Source organism: Sinocyclocheilus anshuiensis, unplaced genomic scaffold (genome assembly GCF_001515605.1).
Source record: "Sinocyclocheilus anshuiensis isolate Anshui unplaced genomic scaffold, SAMN03320099.WGS_v1.1 scaffold112, whole genome shotgun sequence".
In the NCBI taxonomy this organism is placed as follows: Eukaryota; Metazoa; Chordata; class Actinopteri; order Cypriniformes; family Cyprinidae; genus Sinocyclocheilus; species Sinocyclocheilus anshuiensis.
The window spans coordinates 776347-792890 of record NW_015557175.1 but is presented as its reverse complement, the minus strand read 5'-3'; the positions used below and the strand labels follow the sequence as shown (position 1 = coordinate 792890).

Sequence of the window (16544 nt, the reverse complement as noted above, 5' to 3'; positions counted from 1 at the left end):
CACCGCACACACACCACACACACACACACACACACACACACACACACACTTGGGCTTTAGAACTGAGATTTGTTTGAGTTCAGGATTTAGAATGCCGTGGGTCAAATTTAAGGCTTTATGACACTTCTGGAAGGTGAATTCAGTACCTCTGTGAAGATGGCAGAGAGGCATTTCTTCCCTGAAGCAGTAACGTCGCTTTTCTGAGCAGGCTGTGAAAGAGTCCAGCTCAGAACGGATTCGCTGTCCGACCCGATAGCAGCCTCTTCTCGTTCTTCTAGAACCTGTGAGAGCACACAGCTTACTTTAAAACATTAGTCTGAGTCTCACTGATAAAGAAATGACAGCATGTTAAGTACACAGAGAGATGCCTTTGAATTATTCATTACCCGTTCATATTTGCCTTTTTTATTCTCAAGAAGCTTTTATTCTTCAGTGTTAAAAAAATCACATTCATTATATAAAAAAAGTGATCAAATAATCACAATCGCTCATAACAATTACCTAAAGAAAGTCTATGACTGCTGCTAATGAAGATCTACTGTCACAACAGTGTGAGACCTTTTCTATTCATTACATGAGTTATAGAACGTTTTTATTGCTTGTCAGGGACGAATTTGGACTGTGTAACGTGGACCAGGAATGCGTAGGAAACTACTAGTATTTTTCTTCACTTTATGAAAAAGAATTACGCTTAATTGCACTAAATGTGCATTTATGGTGTATTTGTCATACTGTTAAATTAAAAGTTTAAATAAAATAAAAAAAAAACATTCAAAATAATTGTTTTAATAATCTTTTGTTCATTAAAGAACACTTATTTTTCTTTGTTTTTATATTATTTTGATGTGACTAACATACTAAAGCACATGTAAAGTACTTGATTATAATTTTAACTGTAATGTGTTCATATATTTTACAAGTACTAAATTTCAATGTCATCTTTATGAATAATTACAAATATATTTAAATACATGGCATACAAGTTTCAATAGCAATGAAATTAAAGTATATTTTAGTTTAATATAAATGCTTGTCAGTACATTCAGCAGAACACATTTCAACACATTCAAAACATTCAATTCAATTCACACTTAAGAATATTCTTTTAAAGTAGGCCTATATCAATGCCATAATAAATGCTCTTTTTAAAAGTCTGCTAAAATGTACATCTTTTTCACAAGGGTGTAAAATGTTCTAAATTACATGAAAAACATAACTGAAGAAAAGTGACCTTGTCTGTAGTGTCTGATTGGTCGGTCTGATTTACTGACATCATACCTCTGTATCTGATGTGTCTCCAGACACAGTGGTGTTGCTGTCCGCTGCTTGCTCAGGACTCGGACAGGAAGTTCTCTCATGCTCATAATCATAGCCGTTATTTGAGCGCAGGGTAGACATGCCGCTGTCCACGCAGCTGTCGGGAAGACTGTCTTCCTCACAGCTGCGTCTGCGCATGGGGTCGCACAGGGCCAGAGCCAGAGAATCACAGCTCGGTCTGCGCAGACCCTCCATCAGCCCAAACTGATCAAAGTCCTTGTCCACGCACGTGTTACAGCACCTATGGAAGTGTTCAGAGGGTCAACATCACAGATTTGCATTTCCTGAAGGGAATAGTTGTGCATTAGCTTTAGGATTTAGTTCTGTATACAAGTGAAAAGTCAGTTTGCTGACTGTCAGAATCAATGTGACACTGTCTTAGCCATGTAAAGGATGTTATCAAACCAATCATAATTCAGTATGCAGATATTGCAATGACCTCGTCACTGTCAATTTAGAATAGCAAACATTATATCAATTGATTATCTATATTTCAAACTTCTATATTAAATACAATATATTGGTTATACTATATTGATTATCAGGCGATGTGTGAGATTTATTTTTTATTTATTGTATCAGTCAGTGTTAACCCTGATTTCTCATTTACAACAACAAAAACAACTATAGACATACTAAATAAAATAGTAATAATGGCAAAAACACACACCAAAATTCCTAAAAACTGAAAACAAATCAAATTAATTTAAAATTAATTTACACACAAAATTTCACATTTTTGAAAGACACTAATAATTAAATAATACTTTGCAAAGGGGTAGAACATTTCCGGCAAGTTTCCGGAAACTTTCCAAAAATCCCTGGAATATTCCAAAAAATCCTGGAAAGTTTCCAAAATTTCTGGAATGTTTCCGAAATTTACTGGAAATTTTCCACCTTTTTGCAACCCTAATACTCATATGTAAATCTCAAAATGAATACTCATTTTTCATACTGTACATGCGATGCTTAAATTCACCTCATTTTAGCACTTATGTTTTATTTTTACTTTATTTTGACAAAATAGTACAGAATTTCAATATTTGCCATTTATCAGTTTTCAGCCATAACATTAAAACTATTTTAGTTTGTTTTATTGGCTGAAATTTAAATATTGGTGCATCAATAAAAAAAAATAAATACAGACAGCAATAAAGCACAAGTAAAGATTTTAAATGGAGTCTGTATATTTGGGCTAAATTAATGCAGTGAATTACTAATGAAACGAGTTTAGAAAGTGTGATCAACATCCGAATATTTAGACCTCAACTCTTACCGATCAAGAATAAGAGTCTTTCTGGTGCTCATGTAAACTCCAGGTGAGATCCCACTAACACGCTGTAAGAGAAAAAGATCACGTCAAATGTAAACTCAAACCCTAATCCACACCTCTTATAAAAACACACACAGCCATCAAAGTATAAGCCTGATCAGCAAACATTGCTCTCAAATAGCTTAATCCATTTTACAAGAGCATCTACAGTAAAGAAAGGCTCTGGACACAGGAGGCTCTTACCTGTGTCTTACTCTTGCTCTGACTGTTCTCCAGCGCCACACGCAGACTGTCATTACTGTCATGGAGCTTTCTGTTCGCTGCCCTGGACATGAAGAAACAGCAGAAACATCATTTTGCAAAGTAGCAGCTTCATTTTACTCTGATGCAGTCAGCACCTTCAGAAAATCAAGCCTCTTACAAACTGGATGGATGGATGGATACGCTGCGTGTCTCTTAAAATAGACAGCGTTAGCAAGGCTCTTCACACTTATATGAAGCTGTGATTAATTGCTGCATTGGCTTTGGTTACATGTTAGAAGTTGAAAGATCTCACAGATACAGAGGGAGTGAAACTGTCATTAGTCTGGTAGGTAATAACCATCTGTGCAAGACCATATTATTAACACTAAGCAGAGAGGAGCACAAGGCATCTGTTAACTTTTTCATGTTAATCGCTGGAAAACAAATTCATCCCATTATCATTCTTTGAAATGACAAGTTTCATGAGTAGGTTAACGGTCAGGCCACATGGCTACATGCATTTAAAAATGCATTAAAAAGTTTAAAAAAGAAAATTGCTTTTAAAAAAGGCAATTGTAAGATATAAAGTTGCAAATATAAAAAAGCAAACCCTACGTATAATTCTAGCTTCTGCTGTGTTGCCTAAAATGAAAGCACACATTTTTCTTCACTCCTGCAGAAGTAATGTAAAATATTAATGATTAAATATTAAATGTATTTAATAATTTTAGAACACTTCAGAATCTAAATAATACTTTCTGAAATATTAGCAAATACTGTTCTCTGTTTTTTTACTGTCATACTACACTCGGGGAGGCTTGGAACGAGGAGACGCTGGAGAACACTTGGAATTTAACATGGAATTGAATACATTCAGCAACGGGGAAAACACAGGAACTCATGGAAGCCGTTTAATTGAACCAAGGGAACCAGGAGCAGACACACGTAGCAGAAGACATCAACAAGTAGAACCGACAAAAACCTAACTGAAAGGACTGGGGCTTTTAAACACAGGATAACGAGGGACTAAGGAGACACACCTGGAATCAAATTAACAATCAATGAAACACAGCTGGACACAAATGATAACCAATGAGGACAGGACACAGGAAGAACCAAATAAGGGCAAACCGGAACATACACGTGACACTTACGGTTTGTCTTTGTTTTTAGTATGCTTCAGAAGATGCAAGACAACGAGAGTGAATGTATATGGCACGTGTATGTTATTGAAACAGCCATTTCAATAACAGATGTGCAGTGTAAAATCTTCAACCATGGCTACTCATTATCATGGTTCTTATTAGCACAGGACAAAGTATGTACAGTGTGAAAATGGAACAAGATGCTGGGTAAACAAGTGTGAAAGCTCATTTAAGTCATTAATGTGTTCAAAAAATTGAATGGAGATGCAATAAGAAATTAAACTTGGAATTGATTGTATTTAAAGATGCTTGGGATTAAAATTGGAAGACGTGTAAATATTGAATTAATTCTCCTCAGTTTTTGACCTTAATAAGTCTCAAAGTTCCTTGTAAGTGCATCTGGCTGCTGGACTCCATCTCCGGTTTGAATGTGTGTTTTGATTTGTTTTTCTGATTTCTCAAAGAACCTGCAAGTGAATCTATCTCAAAATGGCTTAGAAGCAGCGTTATATAAAAAACAAACTATTTGAAGGCATATCTGGTGTTAGCACGAAGAGCTTCTACAATGAAGTGCTGTTTGTGTTCAACTCACTGAAGCACCTCGATCTGTCTCTCCAGGTTCCCTCTCTCCTCGGAGAAGCACTTCATAAGAGCCTCATCTCTGTACAAACACACAGATCGACATATTTAGGATGAACCTAAACATTAACCTTAGGGTTAATCTTAACGTATAGGATCATGGTATCTAAAATATGGTCATGCAGAATAAGGCATTAACACGTGTTTAACAAGTACTAATAAATAGCCAATATTCTAGTAATATGCATGCTAATAAGCAACAAGTTAATAGTCAGAATTGGTCCCTATACTAAAGTGTTACCAGTTTCATCTATCTTAAGCAGCTTTTTCTACTGTTCGAATCTGTCATAGCTTTCGTTGGTTTCACCTAATGTCCTCAGGTTGATGATCAGTCATTAAATATTTGGGTAACCTGACAACATTTTTACACCGTAACACTCATTATACTAATGCTGGGACACTCACACACAGGTAAACTGCACTCTGTTTTGCAGTTACTAGGCGACAAGGTTCAGACATTCCTGTGCAGTGTGACGCGTGACACCAGGATATCCTGCTCGGATGATGTCAGCACTGCAAACACTCACAAAACTGGTTTACAGCTGCTCACAGCCATCATGCAGGGAAATTGACACGTTATTGACATTACACATCCAGCTGGGAGTGTCAGACTGAGTCAGAAGAGACAGTCTGGGTTACTTCAGAGTACATATTTGATGGGCTTTTTAGAAATTCCTGGTCTGAAGATCTGAATCCAAAGGGTTATTACATATTCATCAATAACTAAGTCAACTGTGACACACACGGTCCATACCGTTCAAAGTTGATGCTTTGGTCTGTGAGATCACTCTTAAGGGAGTCCAGCTCACTCTGCAAGAACGCAATATTAGTGTGGGACTCCAAAAGCTCCTGTTTCAACTTCTGATTTTGCTGAAAGAGGGACACAAGACAAAAACACATGATATAATATCATACACAATTTCAATGGTCTACAGGTTCAAAAAGGAGTCATACCAGCAATAGCTCGTTGTTCTGTCGTTTCAGTGCTGAGGTTTCCTCTTTGAGGCTGATACTCCTGTTTTGGTTTTCGATCTAAAATAATAATAAAAAAAATACATCTTTTTTTAAAAAGAGCGCTTTATACAATACAGATTGTTTCAAAGCAGCTTCACAGTAATAAACAAGAAAATAACAGTGTTAATGTTGCAAAATTCATCGATTCTAAAACAAATTAAATTTTAGCTATAAAGAATAGTGGCATTATTCAGCTTTAATTTAGTTCAGTGTTCAATTTAGTTCATTAAGTGTCAATGTTGCAAGTTCATCAATTATGAAATAAATCAGTTCAACTATAAAGCAGCTCCACAGAAGACAACAGTGTCAATATTCGGCTTAAGTCAGTTCAGTGTTAATTCAGTTCGGTTCAATAACAGTGTCAATGTTCATCAATTATTAAACAAGTTCAGTTCGGCTATAAGCAGCTCTACAGAAGTCAATAACATTATTATTGAGCTTAAGTCAGTTGAATGTTGTTTCAATTAAGCTAAATAACAGCGTCGATGTCGCAGAGCTCATCACTTATGAAACTAATTTGATTCAGCTTTTAAGCAGCTCTGCAGAAGATAATAGTGTCATTATTCAGCTTGAATAAGTTCAGTAACTGTGTCAGTGCTGCAAAGTTCATCAGTTATGAAACAGCTTCAAATGCAGCTCTACAGAAGACAACAGTGTCCTTATTTAGCTCCAGTCAATTCAGTATGAGTGCAGTCAAATCAATAACATTACTGAATATTAATTGTTTTTTAAACCCCATCTTTCTAAACCAACTTTTATATCTACAAATCTATATAAGCTCATTGTTATTATAAATCATGAGTCAGTCACCATCTGCAGAGTCTGTATCTTCTGCTGAAGTTCGCATATCTGAGACTCGTACTGGTGTTTCATACTGCTCAGAGTTGCCTCAGCTTTTTTAGACTCCTATAAAAGAACAGAGTCCATACATTAGTGTTAAACATTATAAATCTTGACATTTTATAACATTTATAAAACAAAAAAGGACTAAAATGGTAAAATCATGAGTGAAAACTGAAAAAAAAAAAGATAAAATATGATAAAAAATAATGTGATAAAATTTTTTTTTAAATTCCAAATGTGTTGTGATAAGCTGAAATGATGACTGCATGGTTGCAAACAAGTCAAAATAGATATTTTTTAATATAAAATATTAAAATGAGACACCTAAAAAGCTCTGTACAGAAGATACTCTATAAAACATTAGATCAAGACAATTAAGGTAACAAAAGGTTTAGGAATGTCAGTGCACTAATGGATACAAATGCTTTTTACTTTTCACAGGAACTTGAACAGGTGTTGTTGAACAAACAGTCAGTTCATTTCACATTACATAATGTGACAAGTCATGGAACACGGGTCTGAGATAAGGAACAGCGTAAGGAACAAGAACAAACGCAAGACTGTCTGCACTAAAATGTGATGTCACGGATAAATTAAGCCTTGAATGTGATCCAAGACACTCACATGATTGGCTGGATCCCAGATCACAGCAAACAGCTGTGCCAGTTCACTTACAGCTGCCTATATCAACTCCTAACTCACAATAAATAGAGCGCTGTATCCATAGAAACGATATGAATACAAGCACTAAAGTAATATATAATCAATTACAGTTTTCATCTTTGATTACAGTGACAATGAAAAAGAAAATATTTCTGAACTGAGGGATGCCTGCAAAAAAAAAACATTAAAATGTTTGGTATTTCATATCAGCACAGTCCCTTTAAGATAAACATGCACTACAAATCATACTTAGAAAGGTGCCATTTATTTTACTTATTATTTTGAAGAAGTTTTATTTTATTTTAAGAATAATAAAGTTTCAGCATACTGCATCTAACTGGATTACTCAATGAATTGTCAAAATAATATGAAGTAATTTTGTTATAAATGTCTTGTTGTGTGTTTGATCACAATAAAGAATAATATTATGTAATCAATAGTGTTGCACAGTAACAGTAGTATTAAATGTGATGAATAATGTGATTTATCATTATGGTAAAGAGCCCTAAGATCTATACCGCACCTGTTCTATAAAATAAACATTTTGCATACTGCATTTATATTCAGTTTATGAGCACCAGATGCTCAGTACATGAGAGAATATCAAGTGCTGTTACAGACGTTTATGACGGATGGTATTTACAGTGCAAATAGTTTCTCTTAATGATGGGTCATGGGTGGATAATTTAGGTACTTTTTCTGCCTTAACTGAAAGTGAAATGAGATTTCAGTGTGTGTGGAGATACTGCGACATAGAAATGGTCATGTTTTCAAGTAAAACAAATTAAAATAATTAAACATGCATAAAACAAGAAACAAATTAGAGAGAGAATATATCTAGAATTAAGTTTTTTTTCTTTAGCTCATCAGTGAATTTGCAAAAAAACTAATAAATAAAGAAATAAAGTAAATTATGCTTAATAATAAATATAAATGAAAAAACATACATATACAGTATACACACACACACACACACACACACACACTTTTCAAGTAAATGCATATTTTTTATGTATATATGTATATTACTCCTGATGTTAAATTAGGCAAATCTTGTGTTTGTCTCCTGACCTGTAGACGTGTGTTTCTCTCTGCGGTGTGGATGCGGTGATCCAACTCTTCCTCCATCTCACTCAGCTGTATAGCCGTCTGATCCTGAGCTCTGAACAAACAGCAGCAGAACACACATTGGCCGTCACATATGCAGTAATACACAATTCTCTTACTTTCTTCCATTGAACAAAAAACGGAAGAATGGTTTCTTGAAGAATGTTGGTAACCAAACAGTTTTGGTTACCATTGACTTCCATTGCATGGACAGAAAATATATATATATATATCCACAGAAGAAAGAAAGTCATACAGGTTTGGTTCACAATATATGATAATATAGCACTATTCAGATGGGATTAGTTTTACAAGGGTAGATGAAGTAATGTAATTTTACCACAGCAGGTCTATAATATTAATGGCCAATTCGCACGGTATAAGAAATCTCAGTTACACAAGTTTCGTGCCTCTAACAAGTGCTTTTGACCTTCTTTTTGATTTGAATGTTATGCGTCGTTGTATGCAGAAAACACTTGAGGTTTACCACAAACTTGTCCCACCACCTAGAATGTAATTCATTACATTTATATAGCGCTTTTCTAGGCACTCAAAGCGCTTTACATTGTCAGGGGGTATCTCCTCATCCACCACCAAGTGTGCAGCATCCACCTGGATGATGCGACGGCAGCCATAGTGCGCCAGAACGCCCACCACACACCAGCTTAATTGTGGAGAGGAGACAGAGTGATGAAGCCAATTAGCAGATATGGGGATTGTTAAGAGGCCATGATGATCAGAGGCCAATGGGCAAATTTGGCCAGGATGCCGAGGTCACACCTCTACACTTTTCAAAAGACATCCTGGGATATTTAATGACCACAGAGAGTCAGGACCTCGGTTTAACGTCTCATCCGAAGGACGGTGCTTGTTGACAGTATAGTGTCCCCATCACTACACTGGGGCGTTAGGACCCACACAGACCACAGGGTGAGCACCCCCTGCTGGCCTCACTAACACCTCTTCCAGCAGCAACCTAGTTTTCCCAGGAGGTCTCCCATCCAGGTACTGACCAGGCTCAGCCCTGCTTAGCTTCAGTGGGCAACCAGGCTTGGGCTACAGGGTGATATGGCTGCCGGTAATCTTCATAATCTTCACTGGCATTGTCCGTATGATGATTACTGAGAAGGCACATTCGAACTGGACTACAATCACTGAGAAGCTCTGGTAATAATTACTTTAGCCCACCTCTCCATTTAAACCCTGTCCGAATAGGACTAAAGACAGAATTTCAATTTCAGAATTTCCAATATGACAGAATTTCATTTCTGGGTGAAGTATTCATTTAAGTTTTTAACCATTTTAAGTTCTCTTTTGAAGTTCTTCGTGTGTGTTCAAGGCCAAAAAATGTCATATAGATAACAATCTATGTACTGTTCCTTTAAAAAGGTCATATGATGCGTTTGCATGTTTTCCTTTTACTTTAGTGTGTTTTGTAGCTGTTTGTGCATGTATAAGATCGGCAAAGTTACAGAGCTCAAAGTCTCCCACAAAAGGAATTTTTCTGTCTAAAAGAGAAGGCTGATCCAGACCGGCCGAAAACGCCTCACATATCTACGTCACTATGTGGAAATATTTGCATAATACCACCCAAATGGATACGCAAAGCAAGAAGGCATGGTTTCAGGTATGGCAGTAGTGTTGTTGCCGCCATGCCATGCGGAAGCAAAGGCACTTTTTTTGGCCTTTCCGAAAGTGGACGCAATTAGGAGTCAGTGGTTAACATTTATTTACAACACTGTTCCAGAACAGCACAACCCAAATGTTTGAGTGTACAAGGCTGGTTGTGCAGAAAGGCTGTTTCTAAAATATGGGGCAATTCCAACTTTGCTCGGACAATCTGGCGCTTCTGAATCATAGCCTGTAAGTAAGTTTTATAATTTGCTATTGACTGTTCAAATGCTGAGTTTGGTGAAGTGTAGAGTAATGCTTACTGTTTGTCGTTCTTACGATCACAAGTGCAGACAGAGATGGATTTATGTTTACAAATGTAGTATCCTCTGTTCTCTGAATATAACTGGCGGTGAAAAGACGACAAACATGATTCACTACATGTTCTGCTTCACACTGGACGCTCAAGTAGAGCCCATTGTGATATAATAAAACTGACGGCATTATTAACTGTTCTTATCATTGCTTTGGAAGCTAAAGCTCACGATTATGGTAAGGGGCATTACATTTCCAACACACGCTTGAGATGTTCAGCCAATCACAATGCTCTGTGTCAGCTGGCCAATCAGAGCACACTGCGCTTTTAGAAGGAGGGGCTTTGTAGAAATCGACGCGTTTTAGAAAGATTGTGCATAGAGGATCTGCAATAATGAACAGTATGTGAAAAATAATGACATTTTTGAAAATTAAAGCTAACATATTCTATTACACCCAATACACAAAATAATGAGCTTTGAAAATAGCATCATATGACCCTTTTAATGACCCAGAAATCAACACACTGAGCTGAAGAAACTGTAAATGTAGCATCACATTTCATCTTCACAGAACCATATGCAGTAGATTACTTACAAATTGTAGTCCATTACTAAATATTGAAAGATGTAGTGAGTAACGCAATCTATTACATTACACAAATTATGGCTAATATAATCAGACTACTTTTTGATTACTTTTAGATTACTTTTAACCCAACTCATTATCACATTGATTTGAATTGGACAATCTTGCACCATATTGATATAAAATATGAAGAAAAGAGAATTTATTCCATTCTTTGTTATCAACAAGATGAAGTGCATTTAAAATCATTACATCAGGGTTTCCCAAAATGGGGTTTGTGAAGGAACTGCAGGGAGTCTGTAAATCGATTAAGCTAATTAATGAAATCTTTAAACATGATAAATAAAAAAATAAAAAATAATAATATTAAAATAAAACCAATCAAAATAAAGCACTAAAAATATTAAATATTTAATTTGTTAATATGCTGCTTAATAATCTATTTGTTCAATTCCACAAAACTGTCTGTGCAATTCCACAGAACACTTATATAAGTGATTTTAAGAAAATAACATTTAAAAGATTGTAATGTAGGGTTTGGTGTTTGGATTTTGTTTCATGTTCATGTTCATGTTTTCCATGTCTTTTATTTTGTAATTGTTTCATGCTGTCAGTGTCATGCTTCCCTTGCCCTCATGTATCTCTGCCTTGTGTATGTGTCATGTTCTGATTGGTAGTCTTAGTCATGTGTCTTGTTCCCCATTGGTTTGTTCATGTCATGTGACCCTCCTTGTCTGCTATAAGTAGCCATCATGTTCCCATTGTGCCTTGTCGTGTATTGATGTTGTAACGAGCTGTCGGTGAGTCTAGTCTGTTTATGCCTCGTCAAGTCAAGTCTGTGTTTCTAGTCTTGGATTATGTTTGTATTTTGGATTTCACCTTGTTTGAATAAACTGCACATGGGTTCTTCACTACGCTTGCCTTCAGTGGACTGATTCATTACAATGATAAAAAAAAGAATTAGGAAGAATCAATAAATTATGAATTTACTGCCATTTTGTGAGTATTTTGTAATTATGAGTATTTTAAAAAGTAATGTAATCTAATTACAAGTACTTGTAAGGAATCTGATTACATAATCCAGATTACATGTAATCGGTTACTACCAGAGAGCAACTCAAGAACCCTAAACAACCAAAAATGGTTCTTGATACAAAGATGCTGCAAGGAATTTCTGAAGAAACTCTAAAGATTTGAACTCCACCCAGTTTCTAAACTCCTGTATGGAAAGTACGGTGAAGAAAACATGGTGGCCACATGAGTATGTATGTACTGTATGTGCAGGAGTTTGTGTACCTCTTTACAGCAAGTGCCAGATGTTCCATTTCTGTGTTCAGTATTCGGATCTCTTTGATGAAGCTGAGAAGAACTCTTTCATACTGAGGGACGATTCTGGGCTCCGTCAAACTGATGTTCTGGTACAGGGTTGATACCTGGTCAATCCTACACACATAAAACAACACCAAGCCATTAAAACACACCCATTAATGTTGATTAGAACAGAAACACGATTAAATAAAGCAGGGTTCAGCTTAAGGACAATCATGTGTTTACAGACATTATTCAATCCAATGGAGTTTAGTACATCACTAGCATGACCTGAAAAAGATGGTGCCAGGTTGTGAATAACTGCATGTGTCTGAGCCTCATGACTTTGCTGTTCTCTTTCATGAAGTAGCACTTGTGTCATCAAATGCTATGGCAGATGAGTGAAATAAGAGAGGTATTGATAGTCTATGACTAATCAATGTTCTGTCGACTTGAGCGTGACGTGACAGTGATGTGTCTCATGTCAAGCCTCTGGCTAGAATCAACTCCACCGACCTGTCTTGAGATACATCAAACTTCATTTGAACGAGAACCAAAAGCTAAAGGTCTCATGACCTGAACTATTAAAAAGCTGGGAAATGAAAACGCATGGGGAGATTTCATGATTTGAATGATCGTCAAGAACGTCAAAGCTCATCACATATATGAAACAAATAAAACTTCTCAAGAAAGAAAATTAGCATAAACAAAGATTCTTTCAACAATTTATTAGCATTTATGGAAATCATTTTATGTATTTCTGGATACCTGTAGATTATGGTAAATGGTTAGTGGTGTCCCTGATCGGATATTTGCACAGACTGATAACCAGATAGATCAGATATATTTAGTTATTGTAACATGGTATATTGTAAGTTTGAAATGTGGCACTCTATTATTTTGATTTTTCAGCCGCACTGACCTTTCAACCTACATTATGCAGATATGTTCAGTAATTTTAGTTCAGTCTACCCAAAGTGTATTTGCCAAACACAGAACAGCTGCTTCCTGATCATACACTTTTAAAAATGAAGCATGAAGATACTTTCCATTAAACAGAAGGCTCTCTATAGTGGAAAATGTTCTTAACAATAATAATAATTATACTAATAAAATAAAATATATAAACAATTTAAAACAAAAATAATTGTTTATATATATAGTATAATTATATTAACAAATACTATTTTACTACATGTATGTGTGTATATATATATATTGTATTACTAATAAATAAATATTAATAAATATTTTTCAAGACATTTAAGCTTAGATAAAGAGATTTTGTCCAACTCAAAATCATAATCAACTGGAATTTTATGAATATTCATAATAATTAGGACTTTGAATGTTAAAATATTTGTGCGCGTGTGTTTTGTCCAAGTTTTTGTGTCATGTTAGAAGAAAAATTCCTATGAAAACTTAAGAACTTCCATTAAGAAATGTTCCATTATGATATTTTAAGATTGATTTCAAATTCCAATAGAAATTCCAATGGGAATCCCACAAAAATTTCCCACTTATTCATTCCTTTTGTTAGATAGATAATGAATGTCATTATTACGAAATACTGCTTTCATAAAAATAGGCAATGAGGAGTGTTTAAACCTTAAACATGTCCTTTAAACGCAATAATAGTCAGGAATATTATGAGAAGTCATATGTAATAATAATGATAATAATAATAATAATAATAAAGCTCAACTTAGTTTTGTTATGTTGGGATCCTATTAAAGAATTCCCATTAGGAACTTTAAAGATACATTTAAGTAAATTTTTAATTGGAGTACTGTACAAATTTATTCACGCATTCCTTCAGGATTTTGTTGACTAGGGTAAGCTGACAGCTTCTGCACAGACAGCCAGGTGTTTTACCTGGGGATGAATTTGAGCTGATCCCCCATGCGGGATTTAAAATCCTCCCAGGCGGCAGAGAAACTCTCCCCGGCGTGTTCGCTGCTCATCTCCTCCTCGTCCCTCAACAAGTGTGACTCCTCAAACCCGTCCATAAACTCCTCCAGATTGATCGTGCCGTCTTTGTCGGTGTCAAGTCTGGCGAAGAGCGCGTCTATCTCGGTGGATCGGACGCGCAGCTCGGAACATATTCTGACGAACTCCCATTTCTCGATGCGTCCTGAGTGATCCACATCACAGGCGTGGAAGAGCGCGCGGAGTCTCTCCTTCTGCGCGTCAGACCCCATGAGTGTTCCACAGACTTGTTACTTAGCAAACATTATGAGAGGGACTTTTCAAACCGTGTTGACCTAGTGGTATCATGCTTGCACACTGGCTCTCTGAGTTCAGTGAGTGGAATAAACGCCCCTTACACAAACTGCGTTAAGTAAACGAGCTCCTTCTATTGTTAAAGGCGTTCAGTTTGTACTTCAAATACTTCAAAAACACCTGAGAATAAAATATTGATTACAGTACAAGAAAACTCACGTTTAGCATTCATTTAATTGTTGGAGATCACATTAAAAGGCCCGATATACTACACAACGCAATGTTACAGAGGTTTGTACAGTATCAGGCCTACCTGCCCAATTTGGACAATTTCCATGAAAAAGGTAGTAGAAAAATGCGATCTTGATTTTATTTTTCTGAACAAAGTATTAGTTAAAAAAGTAGGCCTAGTTAATTTTATTTTACATGAATTTTATATGAAGTTCGCCATGGTTGCAACACATTTACAATATTTTCGACATCTCTCAGTACAGTTAACAAACTTGTGTCATTATTTTCTGGCAATAAGCAAACATTATGTTTAGTTTGAATGTTATAATTAAAAATATGGCAAAATGGGCAACAGGGGAGCATATTTAGCCTCACTCAGTAAGGGACCAAAAGACGTTTGGGACCTTGTTGATTGGCAGTTCTTAATAAACTACAATCAGTGTTGGGGAAAGTTACTTTTAAAAGTAATCATGTTAGAAGAAAAATTCCTATGAAAACTTAAGAACTTCCATTAAGAAATGTTCCATTATGATATTTTAAGATTGATTTCAAATTCCAATAGAAATTCCAATGGGAATCCCACAAAAATTTCCCACTTATTCATTCCTTTTGTTAGATAGATAATGAATGTCATTATTACGAAATACTGCTTTCATAAAAATAGGCAATGAGGAGTGTTTAAACCTTAAACATGTCCTTTAAACGCAATAATAGTCAGGAATATTATGAGAAGTCATATGTAATAATAATGATAATAATAATAATAATAATAAAGCTCAACTTAGTTTTGTTATGTTGGGATCCTATTAAAGAATTCCCATTAGGAACTTTAAAGATACATTTAAGTAAATTTTTAATTGGAGTACTGTACAAATTTATTCACGCATTCCTTCAGGATTTTGTTGACTAGGGTAAGCTGACAGCTTCTGCACAGACAGCCAGGTGTTTTACCTGGGGATGAATTTGAGCTGATCCCCCATGCGGGATTTAAAATCCTCCCAGGCGGCAGAGAAACTCTCCCCGGCGTGTTCGCTGCTCATCTCCTCCTCGTCCCTCAACAAGTGTGACTCCTCAAACCCGTCCATAAACTCCTCCAGATTGATCGTGCCGTCTTTGTCGGTGTCAAGTCTGGCGAAGAGCGCGTCTATCTCGGTGGATCGGACGCGCAGCTCGGAACATATTCTGACGAACTCCCATTTCTCGATGCGTCCTGAGTGATCCACATCACAGGCGTGGAAGAGCGCGCGGAGTCTCTCCTTCTGCGCGTCAGACCCCATGAGTGTTCCACAGACTTGTTACTTAGCAAACATTATGAGAGGGACTTTTCAAACCGTGTTGACCTAGTGGTATCATGCTTGCACACTGGCTCTCTGAGTTCAGTGAGTGGAATAAACGCCCCTTACACAAACTGCGTTAAGTAAACGAGCTCCTTCTATTGTTAAAGGCGTTCAGTTTGTACTTCAAATACTTCAAAAACACCTGAGAATAAAATATTGATTACAGTACAAGAAAACTCACGTTTAGCATTCATTTAATTGTTGGAGATCACATTAAAAGGCCCGATATACTACACAACGCAATGTTACAGAGGTTTGTACAGTATCAGGCCTACCTGCCCAATTTGGACAATTTCCATGAAAAAGGTAGTAGAAAAATGCGATCTTGATTTTATTTTTCTGAACAAAGTATTAGTTAAAAAAGTAGGCCTAGTTAATTTTATTTTACATGAATTTTATATGAAGTTCGCCATGGTTGCAACACATTTACAATATTTTCGACATCTCTCAGTACAGTTAACAAACTTGTGTCATTATTTTCTGGCAATAAGCAAACATTATGTTTAGTTTGAATGTTATAATTAAAAATATGGCAAAATGGGCAACAGGGGAGCATATTTAGCCTCACTCAGTAAGGGACCAAAAGACGTTTGGGACCTTGTTGATTGGCAGTTCTTAATAAACTACAATCAGTGTTGGGGAAAGTTACTTTTAAAAGTAATGCATTACAATATTTCGTTACTCCAT

At 36.0% G+C, this 16544-nt stretch overlaps 1 protein-coding gene across 2 annotated transcripts in view; it reads right to left on the bottom strand.

The window, feature by feature from the left end:
• The window catches only part of LOC107678388 (ras and EF-hand domain-containing protein-like), a 32678-nt gene extending 16814 nt beyond the window's left edge, over positions 1–15864 (bottom strand). Inside the window, exons 1-11 of one of the 2 annotated variants that reach the window (XM_016473628.1) lie at positions 15472–15864; positions 12055–12201; positions 8209–8299; positions 6442–6537; positions 5572–5649; positions 5372–5487; positions 4571–4639; positions 2834–2915; positions 2594–2655; positions 1279–1558; positions 147–281 (exon numbers count right to left, since the gene is read on the bottom strand). In XM_016473628.1, coding sequence (XP_016329114.1) covers positions 147–281; positions 1279–1558; positions 2594–2655; positions 2834–2915; positions 4571–4639; positions 5372–5487; positions 5572–5649; positions 6442–6537; positions 8209–8299; positions 12055–12201; positions 15472–15797 — 1482 coding nt within the window. In that variant the 5' untranslated portion in view covers positions 15798–15864. Of the gene's footprint in view, positions 1–146; positions 282–1278; positions 1559–2593; positions 2656–2833; positions 2916–4570; positions 4640–5371; positions 5488–5571; positions 5650–6441; positions 6538–8208; positions 8300–12054; positions 12202–13941; positions 14335–15471 lie in introns of those variants that run through there. The other variant, XM_016473627.1, reaches the window with a different exon arrangement.
• Positions 15865–16544: the final 680 nt, after the last annotated feature.